We start from the raw sequence: 23688 nt of genomic DNA, 5'->3' as shown, positions 1-23688 counted from the left end.
AGTGTCTCTATAATGTTGCCAACTTGTACTTCCCAAGCACTTAGTACAGTGCTCTGCACACAGTAAGCGCTCAATAAATACAATTGATTGATTGAGTGGCAGAGCCGTGATCAGAACTCATGACCTTCTGACTCCCGGGCCCGTGCTCTATCCACTATGCCATGCTGCTTCTCTGATTGAGCCTCCAAACTGCTAACAAAAAATCAAAATTTTCTTTTTATTCCATTTTTCAAATATACAGATAATGAAATCCTAAGCACCTCAAATGAAAGGGCCATTTTTTCCTGGATTTCCTCCACTAAACACACGCATGCTGCCTCAGCCATCATCATCAACGGTATACACTGAGTGCTTTCTATGTGCAGAATTATTTAATCTTCTGGGCAGAAATCTTCCAAAACAAAACCTTCTACACAGGCATAACTGATCCATCAAGTGTGGGTCTATAAAAATAAGGACAAAAGGAACAGGAGAGCTGCCTCTACATACATAATTTTGAGCCCACATTGTGTCTTAAAAAAAAAATAAGAGATATGTCTCAACCTATTTCATGGCCAATGTAAGGAAGACAGGCTGAACACTTGGAACCCTAGAGCTAGAGGAATTTTAACAGATCATCAGGCAGGTGAATGACAAGATAAGTCAGCAGCCTGTTGACTTAAAAAAAAAAAATCAAGAAGGTCTTCCTTATGAACAACCGTATTCCCACTACAATTTGAAACTGCTTTCTTGTTTCTAATTCTTCGTAGATGGATTTGGAGAAGCAGCATGGCTTAATGGAAAGTGTACAGGCTTGGGAGCCAGAGTTTGTGGGTTCTAATCCCAACCACCACTATGTGACTGGGCCAGTCACTTAACTTCTCTGTGCCTCAAGTCACCTTATTTGTAAAAGGGGGATTAAGACTGTGAGCCCCATGGGGGACAACCTGATTAGCTTATATCTACCCAAGTGTTTAGAACAGTGCTTGGCACATAGTAAGTGCTTAATACATTACTATTATTATAGCGGGAACAACTGGTCAGCCTGTTCCTCCAAGTTCTTTTATAATGCTTAAATCCCCCCAAATCCTTCTTTTCTCCAAAGAAAAGATCCCAATTTCTTTATGTTTCCACAGGGAACCTATTTTTCATCCCTTTAATCAATTTCAACCCTTTTCTCAGAGACCCCTCCCCCAGCCACCCCCCCAGGTTCTCCAGTTCCTGGTTAAAACCCATTAACTAGTATTCTATGTAGGCTAAAATCAGAGGAGGACCAGAGACAAGAACTGGGTTTCTAACCAGTCTTGCCTGCCATCCTCTTAAACCAAGCTGACTCAGTACCCTGTTGGTAACAAGAACAGTTCATCACTGACTCACCCATCTTGGGGTTCACTATGATCTTGTGCTCTTTTACTGCCATCCTTGAGCCTAGCCAGATTTTCCCCACCCTGATTTTTAACATCCAAGTGCCTTGCCCTGTGATCTTCCTGAATTTCACCCCAAGTTTGACACCATTTTTTCAATCTTCAAGATCACCTTCAATTTCAAACCCAAATTTCGTAGACCAACAGAAGGAAACTCTTCCCTGCAGTGTAGGCATGAGACACATGGAATCTGTCATCACAAATGACCAGATATGGCTCACACTGCCACAGCCAATTCCCAATTCAATTTTTCAATCTAGAATTTGACCTTATCTACCATGAAGCCTTTACTTTCACAAGGATCCAGCGCCTTTACTATTGAGTGTGTGTCAGGGGTAGGGGAGAGGCACATTAGTAGGGGAATCACTGAGATCCTCTAGGAATGATTTTATTTATCCAGAAAAAAATCCACACACACGCAAAACTACATTCTGGTTCCCTTATCACTTTTGGGTCTATTTTGAATTACTGAGTTCTGAATTTATCAGCAAAAGTCCCCTATCCCTAAACTCTGACAACTCTAATAAATCACTCGGTACAGGAAATAGGTGAGATACAGCAGTGGCTGCTCCTGAAAGAGGGGGCCCAGGGGCATTCTGTTCTTTGACTCCAGCCTGTGCCCACTACCCCTCCACCTACTAGGCATTTCCAATAAATGTGATTGGCTTCTTGGGGCCTGGGTGAGAGTGTGGATGGCTCACTGCAAACCATCACTACTACTGCAGAACAACTTGAGGAATGCTGTGCTGTCCATTCTCTGTCCCTCTAGACTGTAAGCTCATTGTGGGCAGGGAATGTGTTTACTGTTATACTGTACTCTCCCAAGTGCTTAGGACAGTGGTCTGCACAAAGTAAGTACTCAATAAATACTACTGAATGAATAAATGAGTGAGGGTCTCATACTTTAAGCATTAACAGGTAGTACCTTGATACTATGAAAAAAGAACCAAAGTAAATTACTCTCCCCTGAATTCTTTTTATCAGGCCTCAAGACTAGGTTGATCAGGAAGACAGAAGAAATGCCTAAGGTTTATCATCATCAAATCATCAATGGAGTTTATTGACCTCTTACTGTGTGCAAAGTATACAGTACTAAACACTTGGGAGAGTGCAAAACAGAGTTGGTAGACACAATGAGCTTACAGTCTAGAGAGTTTATTCACCCAGATCTCTTTCCATGACACCTGTGTACAGTCTAAATAATAATAATGATCATATGTTAGGGATAGATAGAAGATCATCAGGTCCCACATGGGGCTCACACTGTATGTAGGAGGGAGAACAGGCTCTGAATCCGTGTTTTATAGATGAGGTCACAGGCACAGAGAAGTTGAGTGACTTATCCAAGGTCCCACAGCAGGCAAGTGGCAGAATCAGTATGAAAACCCAGGTCCTCTGACTTCAGGATCTGAGCTCTTTCCAGTAAGCCATGATGTGGCTTCACAAATGTAGAACAGGGCCATATCAGGTGAGCTTTTTTGTTCAGATCTGGAGATTTCAAGGTATAATGACCAACTCCTGAGGACGTGGGTGGTTGGGTAATTTTTATTCTTCCCAATTGTAGACCATTGTCCATAATTTATTGGTAGGAAGAAAAGGATATACAATTTTTAAGGAGTTGTATTCTTCCATAACCCTGCCCTTTCTCTTTCATTTTTCTTGACTTTGAGTCTGCCAGGAGTCTTGAGTCCCCAACTGAGGTTTCCCTGACTGAAAATTCACTACCCTGGTCTGTTCTCCCCACCATCTTCCTCTTCAAGTGCTCCCATCTCCTCTTGCCATGAAGTAAACACATCAGGTCACTGGAAACCATAGTTCCAACTTCCACCAGCAGGTTCTATTTAAAATTGCCAGTGACCTACCCCTAAAGGACCAAGGAAATCAGGGTTTCATGTTCACATTTGAGCCAATCCAAATTCTGGTGTTTAACTGGAAAAAATAAAGATGAGAAAGCACACTTTAGTCTCAGCATGCCAGAAAACCCCGAAGGTAGTACTTATGCTCCCACGGAAATTTTCCTTGACTTACACTGTATGATGGGGGCACAGTACCTACAGAAACTCATGTAGTAGTCTATAAAAGACACAGGTAACCACAGCTTATTTGCAGATAGGAAAGTTCCTGAAAATAGAAAAATGGACACTGACTCAGATGAGAATACTGAATGTAATCATTCTTACCTGAGCTCTGAATCGCTTAGAGTTGGTATAAAGTGGAAATGTATAAAGTGGAAATGTATAAAGTGTTTTAGAGACTTTTGTTTCTTCAAGATTGTAAGCTCTATATTGTAAGCTGCTAGAGGATAGAGATCATCTATACTAATTCAATTAATTCAAATTCTATACTAATTCTATACTAGTTCAAATAGTAGTCTGTGCACAGTAGATGTTCAATAAATGCTACAAACTGACTTGAAGTCATTAGATGTTTCCTAAATCAGATACAACATGGTAAAAATCACTTTCAGGATAAATAGAAAAATTCCTTTGGCATACCATACAGGCATACCATATTAGCTGAAAATGGTTATGAGATAACCAAAACCCAAGTGTTATTTTCTGAATTGATGACTTCTTTTCAAGATTTTTACATTGTTGGAAAGACCCTCCTGGATCATCTACCAAAGAATATCATAACTGAGAACTGCCAGAAGAATCATGATGATGGCAGGAGAAAATAGGGCTGTGGTAGGTAGGGCCAGTCCTGTTCAAATTGTTCTATCAAAGACCTTTCTTGGCAACACATTACTGAGTCGTCTCAGACTTCTGCTAAGAGGGATACTGTACAATAATATATCTATACCAAAGGAAGTACAAAATGGAATCACGAAAGCTAGTATTTCTTGTTAGACAGTGGGACGACAGTGGGATAGCAAACTCCAGCCAAACTGAACTCCTCAAAACAGTAGTATTATTCAACCTTTTACCTGGCATAAGACCTGAACCCATCACAGAAGCCACATCTGACTTCTTGAGCACTTCCACCGGTATCACTCATGTGTCAGACTCACCATAAAGTGGCAAGTCAGGACCACAAGCAACAAAGTCTAGAATGAAATCAGTCTAACAGTGTTGAAACCACACTTGCCCTAAACATATCTTCAGTGGGTGGGATGTATGAGTAGGATGAATGACAACTGAACACCCAAAAATTGTTGTATGGAAAGCAGAAAGGGGGTGACAAACATGAGGAATTATGGAAACACTAAGAACACAATGAAGCACAGCCTCAGACACAGGAGTGTGACAACTGCATGTTGCAAAACCTGTAAGGCAGAAGGAGGTTCCCTGCAATCAAGAAGTGACTTTTTTTAGAGAAGCACCAGAGGCTCTAATTATTATTATTATACTTAAGTGCTTACTATGCATCAATGCAATGTTCTAAGCACTGAGGAAAGCATAAGCCAATAAGGTTGGACACAGTCCCAATCCCACATGGGGCTCACAGTACAAGTATGAGGCTCACAGGAGGCAAACCAAAAACTGCCAGGTGTGGAAAACACCAAGCATATTTACACAAAAAGGAGTGGGGGGTGTGTGTGTGTATGCACACGCACTATTATAGGGACTGTCAGTTGCAATTTTTCCACAACATCTGCAACCCAGGTAAGCTTTACCGTCAGTAGTTTCACTTTTGAAAATGAAGGGTAACTTACAAAAGGCACACAGAAACAGGAAGAACAGTTCGCTTTTTCAGATGAGAAGTGGTATAGTGTAATATCTCCCCCGACCCCCAAAAGGAAATGAGGGAAAAGATTGAAGCCCATTCCCACCCTGAGAGCTCTTGAGGGCATGAGATCTGGAAAGCCACTTGGTTGAGGCAGGCTTCTATCCGTTTCTAGTACAGCATCTCTGCCTAGGTGGCAGAGGGTGCCCTCCAGTGTGCCTCTTTCAGGACTGCTTAGGATTGGTCAGAAATGGATTTCCTTGTGACACAATTCCTAAGAATGCCCGTGAACTTGCACCACGCTACACCCCAAACGGTATTCATCGTCATCTCTAGATTGCTGCCTCCGGGGGATGGGGCGGGGGGGGGGGGGGGGGGGGGGGAAGTCCACAAAGGAAACTTTATGAGAACTTATATAGTCCATTCTATCCCCAGGCAAGAGGCAGAATTGGGTTCATTCATTCTTCAAAAACCTGAGTCAGACTAAAGATATTCTTAATTTGAACTCCACTAGTTTGAAGTTCATCACTCTGACTCACCATCGTTTCAGAAAAATCATCTGAAGTTAAAAGAAGGCACTGGAGGCTGGGAGATGAGCCAGAGACAGAAGTAAACCCAAACAACATACTATTTTAATTCTTTATCAACTTAAAATTCATCTTTCATCTCCTTTCTGGGCAAGAAACACATCTACCAACTCTATCATACTGTTCTCTCCCAAGCACTTAGTAGCATGCTCTGCACATCCTAGGTACAGAATAAATACCATTGATCGACTGATCTTTCTTAATGACGGCAAATGCATTTCTCAGATCAGAATGAAAAGTGAATTCATAGGCATAGCTCTGATGTTCTTCTGGAAAAAAGTACATTTGCCATTAAATTCCAAACAGTCTAATTTAAAGGATCCTGAAGTGCATCAAAGAGAGAAAGGTGTCAGCGTGTTTCCTTCTGAATATAGATAGACCCTCATTCACCACGCCCTTATCTTTCTTGATAAGTTACTTGGCACATCTAACACAAATACTATTTCTTTGAAAACAGAAATACTATGAAAAAATCTTAAAAATGTCCAATAATAAGATTGATTTTTTCCCATTATGGTCGATCTGAAAAAGATCCAAATCTCAACACACTATACAAGTTGTACTTCAAAAGATTTATTACATATTTTACATAATGGAATGTTATTAAACATACCCTAAATCAATGAAAAAATATTCATATGATTGTGTACTGCCAGACCACCAAAAAACCACAGACTTTACGGTTTCATCTTCCAATCATCCTCAAATACAAAGTTTACAGGCAGTTTTTGTATTAAACATTTCAAATGACCTTCTTGCTTATGCTGGGAATAATGATGACATCTTGTCTATTATTGTTACAAAAACCACACATTTCCTAAGCTGATATGGAGTTTCATTTACCGCTTCTGGCCCCATTTTATTTTTTTAGAAAGAGGTACGCAAAACTAGCTGTATCCTTTATGCTCTACTCCAAGTAATGATAAGGTGTCAGAAAATATATTTCCTCAGTTGCATGACATTGCTGGGCTGTCATCTTTTAAATACACTAAAATTGGGCAGTCCAAAATACAGTTCCTGAAGAGAAGCAGTATGGCCTAGTGAAGAGAGCACAGGCCTAGGACCTGAGTTCTAATCCCAGTTCCATTTGTCCACTGTGCAACTTTTCTGTGCTTCAGTTACCTCATCTGTAAAATGGGGATAAAGGTCTTGAGCCCCATGTGGGACTTGGGCTGTGCCCAACATGATTAACTTGTATCTACCCCAGAGCTTAGTACAGTGCCTGGCACATAGTAAATGCTTTAACATATGCCATTTTAAAAAAAGAGCTTGCCTCTCACCTCTCCATTTAAAAATATTGAGATGCTTTGCCTAAGTTATCTAGGAGATTTATTTCCTAAGACACAACAGGGATAGAGTAATTTCACTTCAGTTCAAACTGGTAAGCTTATAGACATCTGATGGATAGTGCCTGTGCACTATTCATATTATGTCTGAATGCTTGTGCCAATTTATATACCACAGAATATTTGATGATGCAAGTTCCTGATACAGGAGAGCTGAAAGGAAACAATGACCAAATGCATCAAGAGGTTAGTTACCAGTTATGATTACAAGTGGTTTCTTTTATTTGTGAACATTGAACCTCCTAAGTTAGAAGTCATGTGGAAGAAGTAAAATGTAATACATCGTTGCACAACACCTTCTGCCGAAACAGATCTGATTAAGGCAAATATAACCCATCAGTGCGAAGTCTGTCTAATTTTAATACTCTGGGAGCAGGGAGAATGTGGAGGGACTACTGCTACAAAAAATGGTCAGGAGGAGAAGCCGCTTTACAGAGACATAGGCAGAAGGCATGGAAGAGGATACATCTTAATTAGTTCCAGTTTAAGCCTTTCCTTTTAAAAAGACCCCACAGCTGTTTACTTTGGGAAAAACAGCTTTTGGATTGAATATACCGATTCTCTGGACCTTAGCTATAACAGTACTGTCCTGCCCCATCTTCAGAAACCAATGATTCATTCTCACATTTAGTCTTGGGAAGGATCTTGACTCTTATTTTTGGCAAACAGCCAGCAGGTGACTGTGGGGGTAAGCCATTCATTTCCTATTGTAAATCAAAACCTCTGTTTGAAATAGAACATATTGCTTTTGTTTTTAAAAGCTGAGACCTCATTTCAGGGTCCCACACCCCAGGCAATTTGCTTGGACAGAGTTGAGCAACTGGAAAAACTGCCCCTGCTGTTGTCAGACAGGAATATCATTGTTTCCAGTGGCAATTAACGAAAACCCTTCCTCTCGTCTCAAAGGAAAATATCAAGTGGCCACTTAGAACGACTATATCTGGCTTAGGAAGAAAGCTAAAAACCCAAGAGATAGAAAGAATACATAGTCACAAAACCAAAGAATGAATCAGAAGCCACACACTGCAGAAGAAAAGGCAAGCAAAAAAAAAAATAGCTCCTTATGAGCTAGGCACTTCTCTACTAGGAAAAACACTTGCACAAGAATAATAAAATGACTTTACAGTCAATCTCACAATAGCTGCCTAACAAGATTTCCCTAAGGCAACTTTAACTGCAAGAAAAATGGCTGCCCCTTCTAAGCCACCTAGTTGTGACAGACCAATTGCATTAATACCAATTATCATCACTTCACTAATTTCCTCTCACTGAAAAATGGCTTAAATTGACTTGTACATATTCTTTAAGCTAAAAATGATGTGGAAATCAGTTGATGAATAATGTAGAAGCCAGTAAGAAGTTGAATTCAATCCCCTTCTCACATATGGCATGGCTTGAGAGAATCTTGAATAGTGGAGCTTATTAGGAAATTCTCATCCTCCAATTTCATTAGTATGCAAATACCAGAATTTTTTTTTTACATAATCTACATTGTCTTTCAAATAAATGTATATCCCATGCTCATACAGAATTCACAGCTTCAAAACATTGGTCTAAACCTACCCAACCCCTAGTTTGAGAAATACTGCAGTAAACTAAATCTTGAAAATGAATTTAACATTACTCAAATTAGTTCACTTAAACAAATCATTTTTTGAAATAAATATTGCAGGTATCGCAGAAAAGCTTTACATGCTTTTTTTTCTTTTACACTTTGATCAAGTCAAATATCAAGAGAGAAAATTTAAATACCTCATTGCATTTAAAGAGAAAGAGAACTGTTGCACTATAAGAAATAGAGAACAAACAACAGTGTGACTTTCTTGATGTTGTTTCATCTAGTCCACAAAATCAAACACTCAAACATGCATTACTTACGTTGCTGCTCTTGAAACACAGACTATGACCAGGCTCATGATCAGGTTTTGAAAATGATTTTAAAATATACTGACTACTAACAAATTGCTCATTGTAGTAAAACCTGAGTTTCTTTTACATACTATGGCAAGAAATGAGCCAGCTGAAGGAACCTTGGGGAGTCAAAATTGGCATTAACGTGTTTATAGACCAAGCATGGCACTCAAAAACCTTAAAACATATTGCTTCCCCTATATACATTTCCCTACCTAAAGGCAGCAAATTTTCTTCTTTAAAAAAAGTATTTACAAAAGTGACATGGACCTAATTCGATCACTAATCAGGACTTTCAGCCTTCATTTCAAAATCTGGACATTTAGCCTTCAGTAGTTAGGACTCAGATCTTAAATATCTCCCTGATAAAGATGTCGTGAACAAATATTATTATCAAGTATTTAAAAAGAAGTTTGCACTGCAACTTGGAGCAGTGTATTGCCTGCATTTTCTAGAATATGTTAACTTTTGGTTCGGAACTCAAACTCTAGAGCACTTGCATTTCAAATTCAATTTTCTAATACTTATGAGATTAATATTTTGAGAAAGTAACTGGAAGAAACTTCTGAAGAATTTATTACAGGAAGGGCTAGCCAACGACTAATTTAAGTTGAAACTTGGCTCTATATAGGTTTTAATAATCTAGCACAACAGGACATTAATCAACACCGATTTTCTTCTCTGAAAAACAAATTATTTTGACAGTATTACCACCTTGATCTGTGGGACAGATTGGAGAGTTACCAGTGTGCACAAAAAGTGAATTTTAAACCAACAATACTCACACTTATTTTCAGAAAATGAAATGAAGGAAACAAATCAAATCATAAAAGTAAACTCCAGGAAAATATCGGCAGTAAACTATCAGAGCTTCAATAACTGACTTTTCCTTCAAGAATGTAAGGCAACAAAATTAATTCTTACCACAATTAAGGAAAATGAATGTATTATTTGATTATAATTTGAAGGGGTGAGGGGAGTAAAAATTTACAAAACAAAAAATAAATGACATAAGGATTCCACTCAGATTTAATAAGACCAATAAAGGAGGAGGAACTTTTTCCTTAATGGTTTAAAAAGCACAGTTGAAACTGTGCTTTCAGTGGACATAAGGAATTTTGGATTTCTTTATCACTTGCAGCATAACAAAAGACATTTCACATCATAACTCTAAGGAAAAATGTTATCTATTCTACAATCCCCAGCAAGCAATTAAAAAGTCAGTTTACAACCAACAAGTTATTCTGGGTAGCAGCAGTTGCTTCTATACTTGTCCTTCTTAAAAGAAAACAGAAACAACAGAATAGGAAAAAATCTAAAGAAATTAAAAACATGAGTGCAATAGCATTAAATGGACAATCTAATACCTAAACACTTTTGAGGAAAAGCTTGCAGTAAGAACTCCTTACTAGGCAACTTCCATTTATGTCGTACAATTAAAGTGCACTGCTAATATTCATTGATCACATTTTTCCTTTATGTTGAAACTGTAGAAATTACATATTTGTAAATTCTTGATTTTTAAAAGATGTTCTTCTCTAGCCCTATCTCTTCCAGTATTTTTTGAACTATTCAGATATATTTTGCTGTTGATAATATTTATTCACAAAATTTTGCTCACAACATTTTCTTCCTGCTGACGACTTGGTTAAGAAGTCTCTTCAGGTCCTATGTTCCACAGTTCAATAATAATACATGAATAAATTATAAATTAAGAAAATGTTGGTACTTGTGAAAAAGCATTACTTAGCAAATGCCAGCCTCTAGATTATGTGACAAATGATTAAAGATGTTCTAATTTTGATTAAAAAAATAAATCTACATCAAATGTTCCCCAAAATTAAAGTGAGTTCTATCCCCAGAGTTCAATACTAGTAACTTGGAAACTCTTCTTTTGCTCATTTCTGTAACTAACCTAAATTACAGACTCCTCCTTGCCTCCCAAACCTAGAGTGACAGCCTGTAAATGAAAAATAAAATACAGTAAAATAACTTCCTGAAAAAAATTAAATGAAAAAATACCCGTTAAAATGAAATTACTGTTGCTGGCAGCATTTAAGATTGGTAATTCTTATTCTCCTAAAAAAGTTGCATAGCTGCAAGTTTATGTTTTACTGTAGTCTTATCGGCAAGCAGTTAAAAAAGAAATGAGAATGTTTAAACTGTAACAGTGTAGCAATCTTAGTTGAGCAGTTCAAATGTAATAACCTAACATGATTTTACTCTTTGGATTGCATTCTGACAATTAAATACCCATTTAAAAAATTAAATATATAATATATTTTTCCTATGCAGAAATTTACATTTTGCACTCGTGGGGGGAAAAAAGTGTGTTGGGGTGGGGATTTGAGATCACGGACACTGAGACCATGATTGATATTCCAGGAATAAACTTTCACTGCTGGATTATATCTCTGTTTGACATTGGAGACTTTAATTCATGAGAAGAAAATATGTGATCTTCCTCATTCAGGAGTTCAGAAATGAAGAAATGCTGGAAAAAAGTGAGACGAACCAAAAGAAAACACCATAACCTGCTTGCAGTGCTAAAGAACTTAAAAAAGAAATGAACTAAGAAATCAGTTAACTTTGGCGTTTGAATACAAAATATTTATCAAGAACTGGGAGATGACTATTCAGTGTGCAGCATTTTCAAAATCCCTGTGTGTCCTTTATATGCAAGTTTGGTACACTGAGCTCTACAGCAAGCAACTGTCCTTTCAGTAGGATTCTTCCATTTGATTGTCCATCTTCGTCAAGTAGTTCCACAGAACTCAGATTTCTGGTTGGATATTCCCGCATCTTTGTTTTCAGATTCTCTTATCTTTTCGGTTTTCCAAGCATCTTGAAAAGAAGACATAAGAAAACCTGTTTAAAAATAGACACATTTCAATTCAAGGATAAAAGAAATCACTTTCGAAAACAAGAGACTCTTGGTTAACACTCCTCTGACCACGCTATTTTGAATACTCAGAATTTAAAACATGAACTACTCTTATCCAAATTGGTGGCTCTTCAAAATTGAATGGTCAGATCATGTGATTTCTTGGTGTCCACCGATGCCTTACACACCATGCATGTGAAAAGCTCAGAGGCTGCCCTGTTGGTTTTATGAAACGTAACCAATTGGGGCAGGTTTCAGCTTTTGCTTGGAATACTAGTAAAAAGCCTCTTATCTCCTCCGAGTTCTAACAGAACCAAGCCTGTGCTGAGACTAAACTGATATTTTGTAGCTTAAAAAAACAAACAAACAGCAAACGCCCCACTTTCAGAAAACAAGGTATAGCAAGTGGCAGAGGTACCAACTTTTAATTTTGAGTCTGGGGACAGAAAAGGGGTAATCAATCGCATTTATTGAGTTCTACTGTGCGCAGGGCACTGTACTACTAAGCACGTGGGAGAGTACAACACAACAATATAACACATTCCCTGCCCACAATAAGCTTATAGTCTAGTGGCAGAGATTATTATGGGAAATGAGGTCCGGGAGGGAACAGACTTCAAAAACTAATAGGCCAGGAAGTCGCCATCATTTTGGGCTTTTTCAGCTGGGCCTGAAAACATCCGGGTCTTATCAGAGACCTGAGGGTGAGCAAATCTGGGTGCCCAGCTCCAACATCTGTAGGGATCATTATCCTCCCATGCCCCCATGGACTTGGCACTTACAGTAAGGAGCTCGCATTTCTACAGAAGTGAAAGAAAAGGTCATCTCAAATGATGGCAGGGTAAACTCTCCAGGTTTCGCCCCGAAGAAGGTGGGAATGGGGTTACTGAAAAAGTGGCTGAGAGATGGCTAATATATCACAGGTGGCTAACACAAGCAAAAGGAGAGGTGCATGTGTCCTCTGAGGGGAAAAGATAAATTATAACAGGCATGACCTACAATCTTCCCTGCAATACAGTCAACTATTCTTTGATTCTGCAGCCTTTTTTTTTTTTTAAGGCAATACAGGAAATCCCAGGCCACAGCTCTTAGGACCTCTCATCCAACCATTTTCTCTCTGGACAAACTGGTTTTCCGGAGGCAGCTTCTTTAGCAAAATGGGGATTAAGAAAAAAAAATCCCCTCGAGCTATAATGAACTACTCAAAGTCTCTCAAACCAGAGTAGCCTGGAATTCCCCCATGGCTTCATGTTGATGTAGAAGATCAGAGGAATAACCTACCTAACCCAAGAGAGAGCAAAACGAGTAGAACTTGGGTCGATGGGAACTAGGGGCTCTCCTCTGTTCACCAAGCCCACAGTGAATAGGAGTAAATAAGGCCGAACATGAGAGACAGTAAATCTGAAGGGGGAGGGAGGAGAGAGAGGAAAGAAATGTCATGATCCCGGGGCAGTAAGGGCAAGAGAGGACAGTGTTATGCTCATTCTTCTGTAACCAAATTAAGCTTTCTTACCTGTAGCCCAGAGGTGAACGAAGGAAACAACTGAAGTAACAGAAGAAAATACTTAAGTACTGTCTTCTTGAATATCAAGAGGAAACTGGAGGGATAAGTAGCTTTACGGCTAGTATTCCAAGAGAGGGATGAAGCCTCCCCTTACTAATCAGGGCAACTGTTGAGCTTTTTACAGGGCTGAATCTCTGGGCATCTGCTGGCAAATCCCCAATGATGACATGGGTGGGACTTTTCCCCACCACTTCCATTAATTTATATTTCAATGCGAACTTCTAATATTTACTTCACTCAAAACTCTTAATTTTTAGTTTGTTTCTACTCTATTGGACTAAATACAACTTTGGAAATACAGGAAATCCTCCCTAATCTCTAATTTTTCCAATTTAAAAATCACATGTGAATTAATTTTGTCTCCCCAGACCTCTACTGTAGCACCTGGTTTTTCACATCATAGAGCCTTCATGGCACAACTTAAATCCGACCTATGTCAATTCATTCAATCATATTTACTGAGCGCTTACTGTGTGCAGAGCACTGTACTAAGTGCTTGGGAAGTACAAGTTGGCAACGTATGGAGATGGTCCCTACCCAACAGTGGGCTCACAGTCTAGAAGCGGGAGAAAGACAACGAAACAAAACATATTAACAAAATAAAATAGAATAGTAAATATGTACAAGTAAAATAGAGTAATAAATCTGTACAAACATATATACACGTGCTGGAGGGGAAGGAGGTAGGGTGCGGGGGATGGGGAGGGGGAGATGAAGGAGGGGACTCAGTCTGGGAAGGCCTCCTGGAGGAGATGAGCTCTCAGTAGGGCTTTGAAGGGAGGAAGAGAGCTAGCTTGGCAGATGTGCGGAGGAGGGCATTCCAGGCCAGGGGGAGGATGTGGGCCGGGGGTCGATGGCAGGACAGGCGAGAATGAGACACAGTGAGGAGGTTAGTGGCAGAAGACCGGAGGGTGCGGGCTGGGCTGTAGAAGGTAAGAACGGAGGTGAGGTAGGAGGGGGCGAGGTGATGGAGAGCCTTGAAGCCAAGAGTGAGGAGTTTTTGCCTGATGCATAGGTTGATTAGTAGCCACTGGAGATTTTTGAGGAGGGGGGGTAACATGCCCTGAGCGTTTCTGCACAAAGATGATCCGGGCAGCGGCGTGAAGTATAGATTGAAGTGGGGACAGACAGGAGGATGGGAGATCAGAGAGGAGGCTGACGCAGTAATCCAGTCAGTACAGGATGAGAGACTGAACCAGCAAGGTAGCGGTTTGGATGGAGAGGGAAGGGCGGATATTGGCGATGTTGCAGAGGTGAGACTGGCAGGTTTTGGTGACGGATTGGTTGTGAGGAGTGAACGAGAGAGCGGAGTCGAGGATGACACCAAGGTTGTGGACTTGTGAGACGGGAAGGATGGTAGTGCCGTCAACAGTGATGGAAAAGTCAGGGAGAGCGCAGGGTTTGGGAGGGAAGATAAGGAGTTCGTTCTTTGACATACTGAGTTTTAGATGGAGGGCAGACATCCAGATGGAGATGTCTTGAAGGCAGGAGGAGACACGAGCCTGAAGGGAGGGAGAGAGAGCAGGGGCAGAGATGTAGATTTGGGTGTCATCAGCGTAGAGATGATAGTTGATGCCGTGGGAGCGAATGAGTTCACCAAGGGAGTGAGTGCAGATACAGAACAGAAGGGGACCAAGGACTGACCCTTGAGGACCCCCTACAGTAAGGGGATGGGAGGGGGAGGAGGAGCCCGCAAAAGAGATTGAGAATGAATGGCCGGAGAGATAGGAGGAGAACCAGGAGAGGACAGACTCTGTGAAGCCAAGGTTGGATAGCGTGTTGAGGAGAAGGGGGTGGTTCACAGTGTCGAAGGCAGCTGAGAGGTCGAGGAGGATTAGGATAGAGTAGGAGCCACTGGATTTGGCAAGCAGGAGGTCACTGGTGACCTTTGAAAGGGCAGTTTCAGTGGAATGTAGGGGATGGCAGCCAGATTGGAGGGGGTCGAGGAGAGAGCTGGTGTTGAGGAAGTCGAGGCAGCACATGCAGACGACTCGTTCAAGGAGTTTGGAAAGGAATGGTAGGGAGATAGGGTGATAACAAGAAGGGGAGGAGGGGTCAAGAGAGGGTTTTCTTTAGGATGGGGGAGATGTGGGCATGTTTGAAGGCAGAGGGGAAGGAACCAGTGGAGAGTGAGTGGTTGAAGATGGAAGTTAAGGAGGGGAGGAGGGATGGGGCGAGATTCCTTACCGTGCCTACCGTGGCCTACAGCCAACAGTGACTCTACTGTGAAATCTATACCAATTAACAATTCTGGTAATCTTCCCACAGTGCTCTATCCTTTTCCTTAACTACTTTTCCCACCTTCTCCACATCTTGCTTTTTAAGTCCTCTTTCTCAATGTCTTATCTTCCTGTTTTGCTCTCTTTCTCTCTCAACCTCAAAGGAGAACATTTTGGGAAATGAGAGCACCCTATGTCTATAACAACTAAACTGATTATTTTTTGTAGCTTTAGCAAGTTTTGGCCACAATTAGGTATATGGTTAATGTTTCTCAGTTTTAACAACGTTTCCAGTTCAGTGTCTTCCCCTTCTAGCCACTCTAACTCCAGTTTTTAATCACCCTGGCGGTCACTGCTGCAGCTGTAAATTCACATCTCATGTGGTCAGAGTGTTGTTCAGAGATGTAGCAAGGTGATTCTTTCATTATTCTGGACCCATTAGGATCACCACCCATTTGCTACCTTAAAGCATGGTCTTTTTTTTTGTTCAGATACTGAAAGGAGGAAGAATAATTTCTTTCAATTTGCTGATTGTATATATAAAGGGATTTCTTTGGGTTGGTTTAACCTCACTAAGTTGCCAAATTTAAGGCCAAGAAACATTTACTTGGTCTTAAACAGTGAGGATTGGAGAGGGAGATGCAAACAGAAAAGAACAAATCAATCCATATTCACTCAATACTGCTAATTCTTGCATAACAAGGTACAGTAAATACATTATTTGGCTAATTTGACTGGATTAAAATAGATTAAGAATAACTACTGAATCAAATTACAAAAGTGTCAGTGTAATATGCTTCAATCCTTAAAAGTAGCTCTCATTTTTTAAATGAACTTAAAATAGCAGTATATTACCTATACACAGGAATCTGGTCCTTAATCTGCGGGGTGTTCAGGGCAAGACCTATTTACCTCAAACCATTCGTCTATGCAGCTGAAACCAGAGAGAAAAATAAAAGAATAGAATAATGAGATGATCATGTAAGCATGAAAATCATTCACAAATCATTTAAGAATGGTCTCGATCATTAATCATTATCATTGTTCTATTTATATAGAAAATGTTCATTGCATACTGACTCTTCAAGTAGCATCAGTGAAATTTTGACTATAACACGATGAAGAGAGCCAACCAATTAATTAGTGGATTTATTGTGTATAGAACATTGTATTAACCACTTGGGAGAGGACTGTGCAACCAAGTAGGTGGACACAATCCCTGCCCACAAGAGGCTTCCAGAATAGAGTACTTTAAATATGACAAAGATCTGAGGAAAAGATAATGTTTGTAAAAAAAAAATAAACTAACAGTTCAGTAACACAGTGAGCTCCGGTAATATGTTTAAAAATGGACTCCAGACTAGCAAGTTGATTCTTTCATTATTCCGGACCCATTAGGATCACCACTCATTTGCTACCTTAAAGCATGGCCTTTTTTTTTGTTCCTCTGGTAAATCCACCACTCAATTACCCTATCTACTTGAAGTACATGTAGTAAAACTTTTCTTTAAAAAGAAACATAATTCAGTCTAGAACCCACCTTAGAAAAAACCCACACTCATATGGGCACACCTGAAAACATACTACGACATACACATGATTGTGAAGGAGAATATTAACTGGGACATAGAGACACATGTACAGACATTCACAGGAATGCCGACTTATACCAAAGGCTCCAAAACCTCCCTGCTCCTCTTTCTCCTTCCCTTCATTTTACATAGATACACAAAGTTCATTGTGTATAGAATGAAGATCTCTAAAACTGATTGCTTCCCCTTCAAATTTTTATATGTCAATTTCCCAGCTACTAATACTATATGCCATTTTTGAGTTTGTGAGGTACTCCATTTTTTTCTCAAATTTTAAATGTGCAAAATGTTTTTCTTACTAAAGTCCCTAATATTTTAAATAATTATAACTGTTATGGCAGAAATGTTCAGACTAAAAATTCCTTTGCCACAGATACCCTTACACCAAACCCCTCCCTCCATCTTAGTTCTCACATTTTCTAAACACAATAACAGAGGGTCTAAACACAATAACAGAGTAGGATGAGGCTTACAAAGAGTGTGTCATAGATACCTCTACAATAATGTAATAAATTTAAACAAACCCGAGCCAGGAATTGCAAAAATTAACTTTCTCATGTTAAGCTTACAGCAATTTCTTCTAATGATCAAATAACTTAGAAAGGGATAGGGAGGGTAGAAAGCTAACCAATCTGAGAATATATCTATATCTACATATATACAAACTATTTTTTAGGATAGAAGAAAATGTGCAGTGACCCAAGAAAGCTCTGTGCTTTAGAAGGCCCCACGTTTCCCCATATAATTCATTCATTCATTCATATTTATTGAGCACTTACTGTGTGCAAAGCACTGTACTAAGTGCTTGGAAAGTATAAACTGGCAACATATAGAGATGGTCCCTACTCAACAACAGGCTCACAGTCTAGAAGGGGGAGACAGACAACAAAATAAAACAAGTAGACCGGTGTCAATACCATCAGAATAATATAAGTGATGGAACTCCTACCTCCTCTCGCTACTTCCCTACTACAACCCAGCCTGCACACTTTGCTCCCCTACTGCTAACCTTCTCATGTGTTAACCTTCTCACTGTGCCTCAATCTCGCCTATCTCACTGATGATCCCTCACCCACGTCCTGCCTCCGATCTGGAATGCTCTCCTTCCTCTGACAGAGAATTACTTTCCCCTCCTTCAAGGCTTTATTGAAGGCACATCCTTCCTTGACTAAGCCCCCTTTTCCTCTTCTCTAACTCCCTTCTGTGTCCCCCTGACCCGCATACTTCGTTCTCTCCACCTCCCAGCCCTACGGCACTTATGTTCACATCTGTAAGTTATTTATATTAATGTCTGTCTCCCCACCAACCCCCTACCCCTGGCTGACTGTAAGCTCGTTTTGGACAAGGAACATGTCTGTTTATTGTTTTATTGTACTCTCCCAAGCACTTAGTACATACTGCTCTGCACACAGTAAGCACTCAATAAATACGACCAAAAGAATGAATGGGAAAAGAGAGAAAGAAGGGACGCACAAGGGATAGTTTAAGGCTAGAACTACAGCCTCTCTTTCTGGAATGTACTTCATTCATTCAACTGTATTTACTGAGCGCTTACAGTGTGCAGAGCACTGTACTAAGCACTTCTGCTTCTTAATCATTAACTGCCTATATGTGTGTGCATACATAAACGCAAATACAATCATTATTAATAAAACCTAAGAAAGAATGGCTGCTACCTAATTAGTAACACTTACGGTGGGGTTATAATAAAACTCCAAACTTAGGAATAAACACCTTAACGGTCCCTTCTCAGCTTCCCTCACCCTAATCATACGGGGAGCACATTGTCGCTGACCCTACATGGTAGAAGGCCCCTATGTCAAAGGGGCAGAAGTGTGTAGGAGTGGGCTAGTGGCAGAGCCAGATCTAGGAGGGCTTTGGTTTGGGAGAAGCAGCATGGCTCAGGGGAAAGAGCCCGGGCTTGGGAGTCAGAGGTCATGAGTTCAAATTCCGACTCTGCCAATTGTCAGCTGTGTGACTTTGGGCAAGTCACTTCACTTCTCTGGGCCTCAGTTCCCTCGTCTGTCAAATGGGGATGAAGACTGTGAGCCCACCGTGGGACAACCTGATCTCCTTGTAACCTCCCCAGCGCTTAGAACAGTGTTTTGCACACAGTAAGCGCTTAATAAATGCCATCTTTATTATTATTATTTGGCCCATGGCTTGAGGGTCTCACCAGGCCCCCATCTGACCTGCGATGCAGATAGCATCCTATGTACTGTGGCAAGGTGCAAGGTGTTGCAAGGTGCATGACTGTTACCGCAATGCAACGCTCCTCTTCACCTAGACTATACTTCCTTCTCTCTTCAAATTCCACAGACCACGAGCTTTTGCCAGCTTCAAAACAAACATGTACACATGGCTCCGGGTATTTGAGGGGCACGAGTAGCTTGAGGCTGGGGTGGGGAAATCAGACGGGCTATTTAGACACTCAGAACCACAGTGATCTGGGAGAATCTGGCAGGCGGCGGATCCAGCCCAAGCCTACAACTACAGCAGCAGTGATACGGGGCAGGAAGGAGATGATGGAAGCATATGCACGTACTGGCATTCTTTCATTCATTCATTTAATCACATTTATTGAGCACGTACTGTGTGCAGAGCACTGTACTAAGCGCTTGGGAAGTACAAGTTGGCACCACTGGCAGCACCGGACAGAACTGTTTTAATGGGATGTGCTTAAAGCAGTCACAGCTGAGGGTGGGGCCTTTAAATCCCCATGGGACCTCATGAGCCCAGGGCTGGAGCTTGAGTCCCGTGAGCCTCTGCAATGATCTAGCCCTGGCTAATGGACATCTTTTTTAAAAAAATCTGCATTATTAATTAAAATAAATGATTAAATATCGTACAGTAGTTGCACAAAGTAATCACTTGTTTTCCCCCCTTTAATTTTTCCCACTCAGAATGAAGAAAGTTATTTCTGCTCTGATCACACACTTAAAACTACCCATAAAAGTAATCACAGACATTTGAGAAAAATAATGATGTTCACCCAACTAATCTAGTCTGGGCAGGCTTGATGCACAAGGTGGGATTTGAGAAGAGTTTTGAATTAAGGAAGGGAGGTGCCAAGTTCTTCTAGTCATACAGAGCAACATGGAAAAGGGGAGGAACGTAAAAGCCAAAATTTCATACTTTGAATTTAAAACCAACTGAACATCATTTGTGAAGGAGTACTCCACGTACTACTTCCTTTAAACGGAGTGTAATAATAGTAACAATAATAGTAATTAGTGGAATTTATTAAGCACTTACTATGTGCCAAGCACTGTGTTAAGCTCCAGGACAGACACAAGATAATCAAGTCGGACATAGTCCCTGTCTCTTAAAGTATTTTTTTTCATATTTATTAAACAAGCAAAAAAAATATCAGTGGGCTCAAAAGGAGTTTGGAGAACTAGAGGGAACGGGCTCTGGAATGGAAAAAGGACAAGACATTAGAAAATCCACGCCTGCCCCTTAGGGTAAGTGTCAGGGAGGGCAACACTGTTCCTCAACAACAATGTTTGGAAGATATTGTTGCCATTTTTCTGAACAGAATACTGGAAGGGCCAGTGTTTTGACCTCGAAAAGGAATTTCTATGGTCTTAGGTTTTTCTCAAATCTGGTTTGATCTATGGTTCCTTATACTCAAGCTCAACAAAAAAATTCCCTTTTGAGTTAGGTTAAACCTACCTCCATGGACCCAATAAAGTTTTTTTCTCAGAGAAAATATTTTCTTTGGAAAATTATAAGTAAAAATGAGCTATGGAGAGAAGCCTGTTTAAGCAGCAATGGCTATTTTACTAAAGAACACATACCCTTTATGATATATGCATAGACAAGGCAGTCTTGCAATCGTATCTCCCTGCTGCAACTCTTCCAGGCATATTGCACATTCCCCAGCATCTTTAATCAGCACATCCTCTGCAGGAAGAGAACAGGAATAAACTTAATAATAAACAAATAATCTTCACAACATTTGCTTTACAAATGGTCTTCATTATAGAGATCATCTAATCTTACTTGGCATTTTTTGACAGCTCCAAATTAAACTGCTACTTATCTACATCCCGTATACCAGCACCCAAATATTGAAACATTTTGACAAAATCACATTTTAAATACTAAAGAATCCTCTTGGGTTAGATTTAAGGTCCCAATGGTCAAACATACAGGAGAAGACAAACTGCCCAGGCCCTGGTCACTTCCTGAATCTCCTTTTGGTGAATTCCCAACCTACAGACGCTCCCTACCTAAAATAATTGCCTGGGCCTGCCACTTGAACCATGCCCAAGGGGCTGCTTTTGCCTACACAATCAAAAACAAGTTCTGACAGGGGTTGTCAAAGTTTTCCACCAACAGATTCCATCTTATTCAAAGGCTCTAGTAGCGGTGGAGGTGTAAAACCAAACCTAGCCAAGCCACACACTGGATCCTCCCTCTCTCAAGTCTTGCCGAAGTTCTCTATTAGGCATGAAACACTTTTCTGGCTTCTGTTCAAATTAGATCTTCTTCTTCCTTAGGATGTCAGTTCAAGTCTATCTTCTCTTGGAAGTAACATCAGATAACTCACCCACCAATCTGCTTGCTTAATGTCCCACTGCTACATTTCTCATTCTCATTAATCATTCTCATAATTAGAAAATTCATGTGGGTGTGTATGTGCATGCACATGCATAAACAGTTTGTGGGTGGTGCTTTCATCTTTTTCCTCCATATAGTAAATGCCTGTTGAGGGCAGGGACCATATCTATTCTTTAACATAAACATGAGCACTTCGCACATGCTCAGTAGATATTTGTTATCTGATGACAGGTCAAATGGAATATATGAACACTAAACTATAAACCTGTTCCTTGTACAATTCTGGAAGACTGCAGGCTCCTTGTAGGCAAGGATCCCGCCTACCAACTCTATAGTCTTATACTTTCCCAAATGCCTAGTAAAGTGCTCTGCACATAGTAAGCACTCAAATACCACTGATTACTAAATTTTGTAGTTTCAGTTTTGTGGTTTGTAGTGTTTGGATTAACATCATAGTGGTTTGGATGTAGATGAAAGGGTGGACTTTAGCAATGTTTTTACGGTTGAACCAACAGGGTTTCTGGATAGATTGAATATGTGGGTTGAATGAGAGAGAGGAGTCAAGGATAATGCCAAGGTTATGGGCTTGTGAAATCGGAAGGACGGTGGTGTTCTCTACAGTAATGGGAAAGTCAGGGGGAGGATTGGGTTTGGGTAGGAAGACAGAGAGTCCTATTTTTGACACGTTAAGTTTGATGTGATGGCAGGACATCCAAGTAGCAATGTCTTGAAGGCAGGAGGAAATGTAAAATGCACAGAGGGAGAGAGATCAGGGCTAGAGAGGCAGATTTGGGAATCACCCACGTATTTTATTTTATTTTATGGACCTGCTCCATTTTCCTTTTTCCCGCTTCACCTACTAGCTCTACCCCTAAATTGCTCTCTAATGCTGAGGTCTATTTCAGCCCACCTGATCCAGCTCTTCCCGGCTCAGGCCCAGCCACACTTGATAAAACCTCAAACCAGAGTGGCAGAAGGGGTGGAACTGAGAAAGACTAGAGAATTCTGTGGTAACAGAGAATAGACAGCACTCTTTTGGAGAATGTCAATAATAGCCCAGATCATCTTCCTCAAACATTGTTCTTTTCCTTTTTCTAACCTCCTTAAAATGCTCCATTTCCCTCCGTATAAAGCAAAATCTCGCAGCCACTGGTTTCAAGGCACTTCATAAGCTCTCTCTCCTTCTTTGTCTTTCTGACCTGTTCACCTGCTCCTCCCCAGATCACACTTTAACACCCCTACAAAGTGAAGTAGTAAGCACTTAACAAAGACCATAAAAAAAACCAAGCACTCGAATACTATGGATTGATTAATCAGGTTATATGGCTGCAGCGGCGTGGTCACTTCTCTACTTTATCTACAAATTTGAGAAAGGAAATGTATCTCAAAGAATTATTATAAAAATTCACCATTTAATGACATGTAAAGACACTTGAATGAATAAAATCATATCTTGGATATTCATTCATTCAGTCATATTTAGTGAGTGCTTACTGTGTGCAGAGCACTGTACTAAGCACTTGGGAAGTACAAGTTGGCAACATATAGAGACGGTCCCTACCCAACAGACTTACAGTCTAGAAGGGGGAGACAGACAACAAAACATATTAACAAAATAAAATAAATAGAATAAATACATACAAATAAAATAGAGTAATAAATACATACAAACATATATATATACACACACACACACACACACACACACACACACACACACACACACAGGTGCTGTGGGGAGGGGAAGGAGGTAAGGCAGGGGGATGAGGAGGGGGAGGAGGGGGAGAGGAAGGAGAGGGCTCAGTCTGGGAAGGCCTCCTGGAAGAGGTGAGCTCTCAGTAGGGCTTTGAAGGGAGGAAGAGAGCTAGCTTGGCGGATGTGCGGAGGGAGGGCATTCCAGGCCAGGGGGATGACGTGGGCCAGGGGTCGACGGCAGGACAGGCGAGAACG

General features: G+C 40.5%; 1 protein-coding gene across 2 annotated transcripts in view; it reads right to left on the bottom strand.

Annotated features, from left to right (window-relative positions):
- Positions 1 to 6213: 6213 nt before the first annotated feature.
- The window catches only part of ZNRF2 (zinc and ring finger 2), a 75283-nt gene continuing 57808 nt past the window's right edge, over positions 6214 to 23688 (bottom strand). Inside the window, exons 3-5 of one of the 2 annotated variants that reach the window (XM_038740307.1) lie at positions 20973 to 21078; positions 16436 to 16514; positions 6214 to 11781 (exon numbers count right to left, since the gene is read on the bottom strand). In XM_038740307.1, the coding sequence (XP_038596235.1) occupies positions 16457 to 16514; positions 20973 to 21078 (164 nt within the window). In that variant the 3' untranslated portion in view covers positions 6214 to 11781; positions 16436 to 16456. The remainder of the gene's footprint in view (positions 11782 to 16435; positions 16515 to 20972; positions 21079 to 23688) is intronic. The other variant, XM_038740300.1, reaches the window with a different exon arrangement.

The sequence above is a fragment of the Tachyglossus aculeatus genome, chromosome 2 (assembly GCF_015852505.1).
Source record: "Tachyglossus aculeatus isolate mTacAcu1 chromosome 2, mTacAcu1.pri, whole genome shotgun sequence".
NCBI lineage: Eukaryota > Metazoa > Chordata > Mammalia > Monotremata > Tachyglossidae > Tachyglossus > Tachyglossus aculeatus.
Note: the sequence above shows the minus strand (reverse complement) of the source record. Positions and strands in the feature narration are given on the sequence as shown.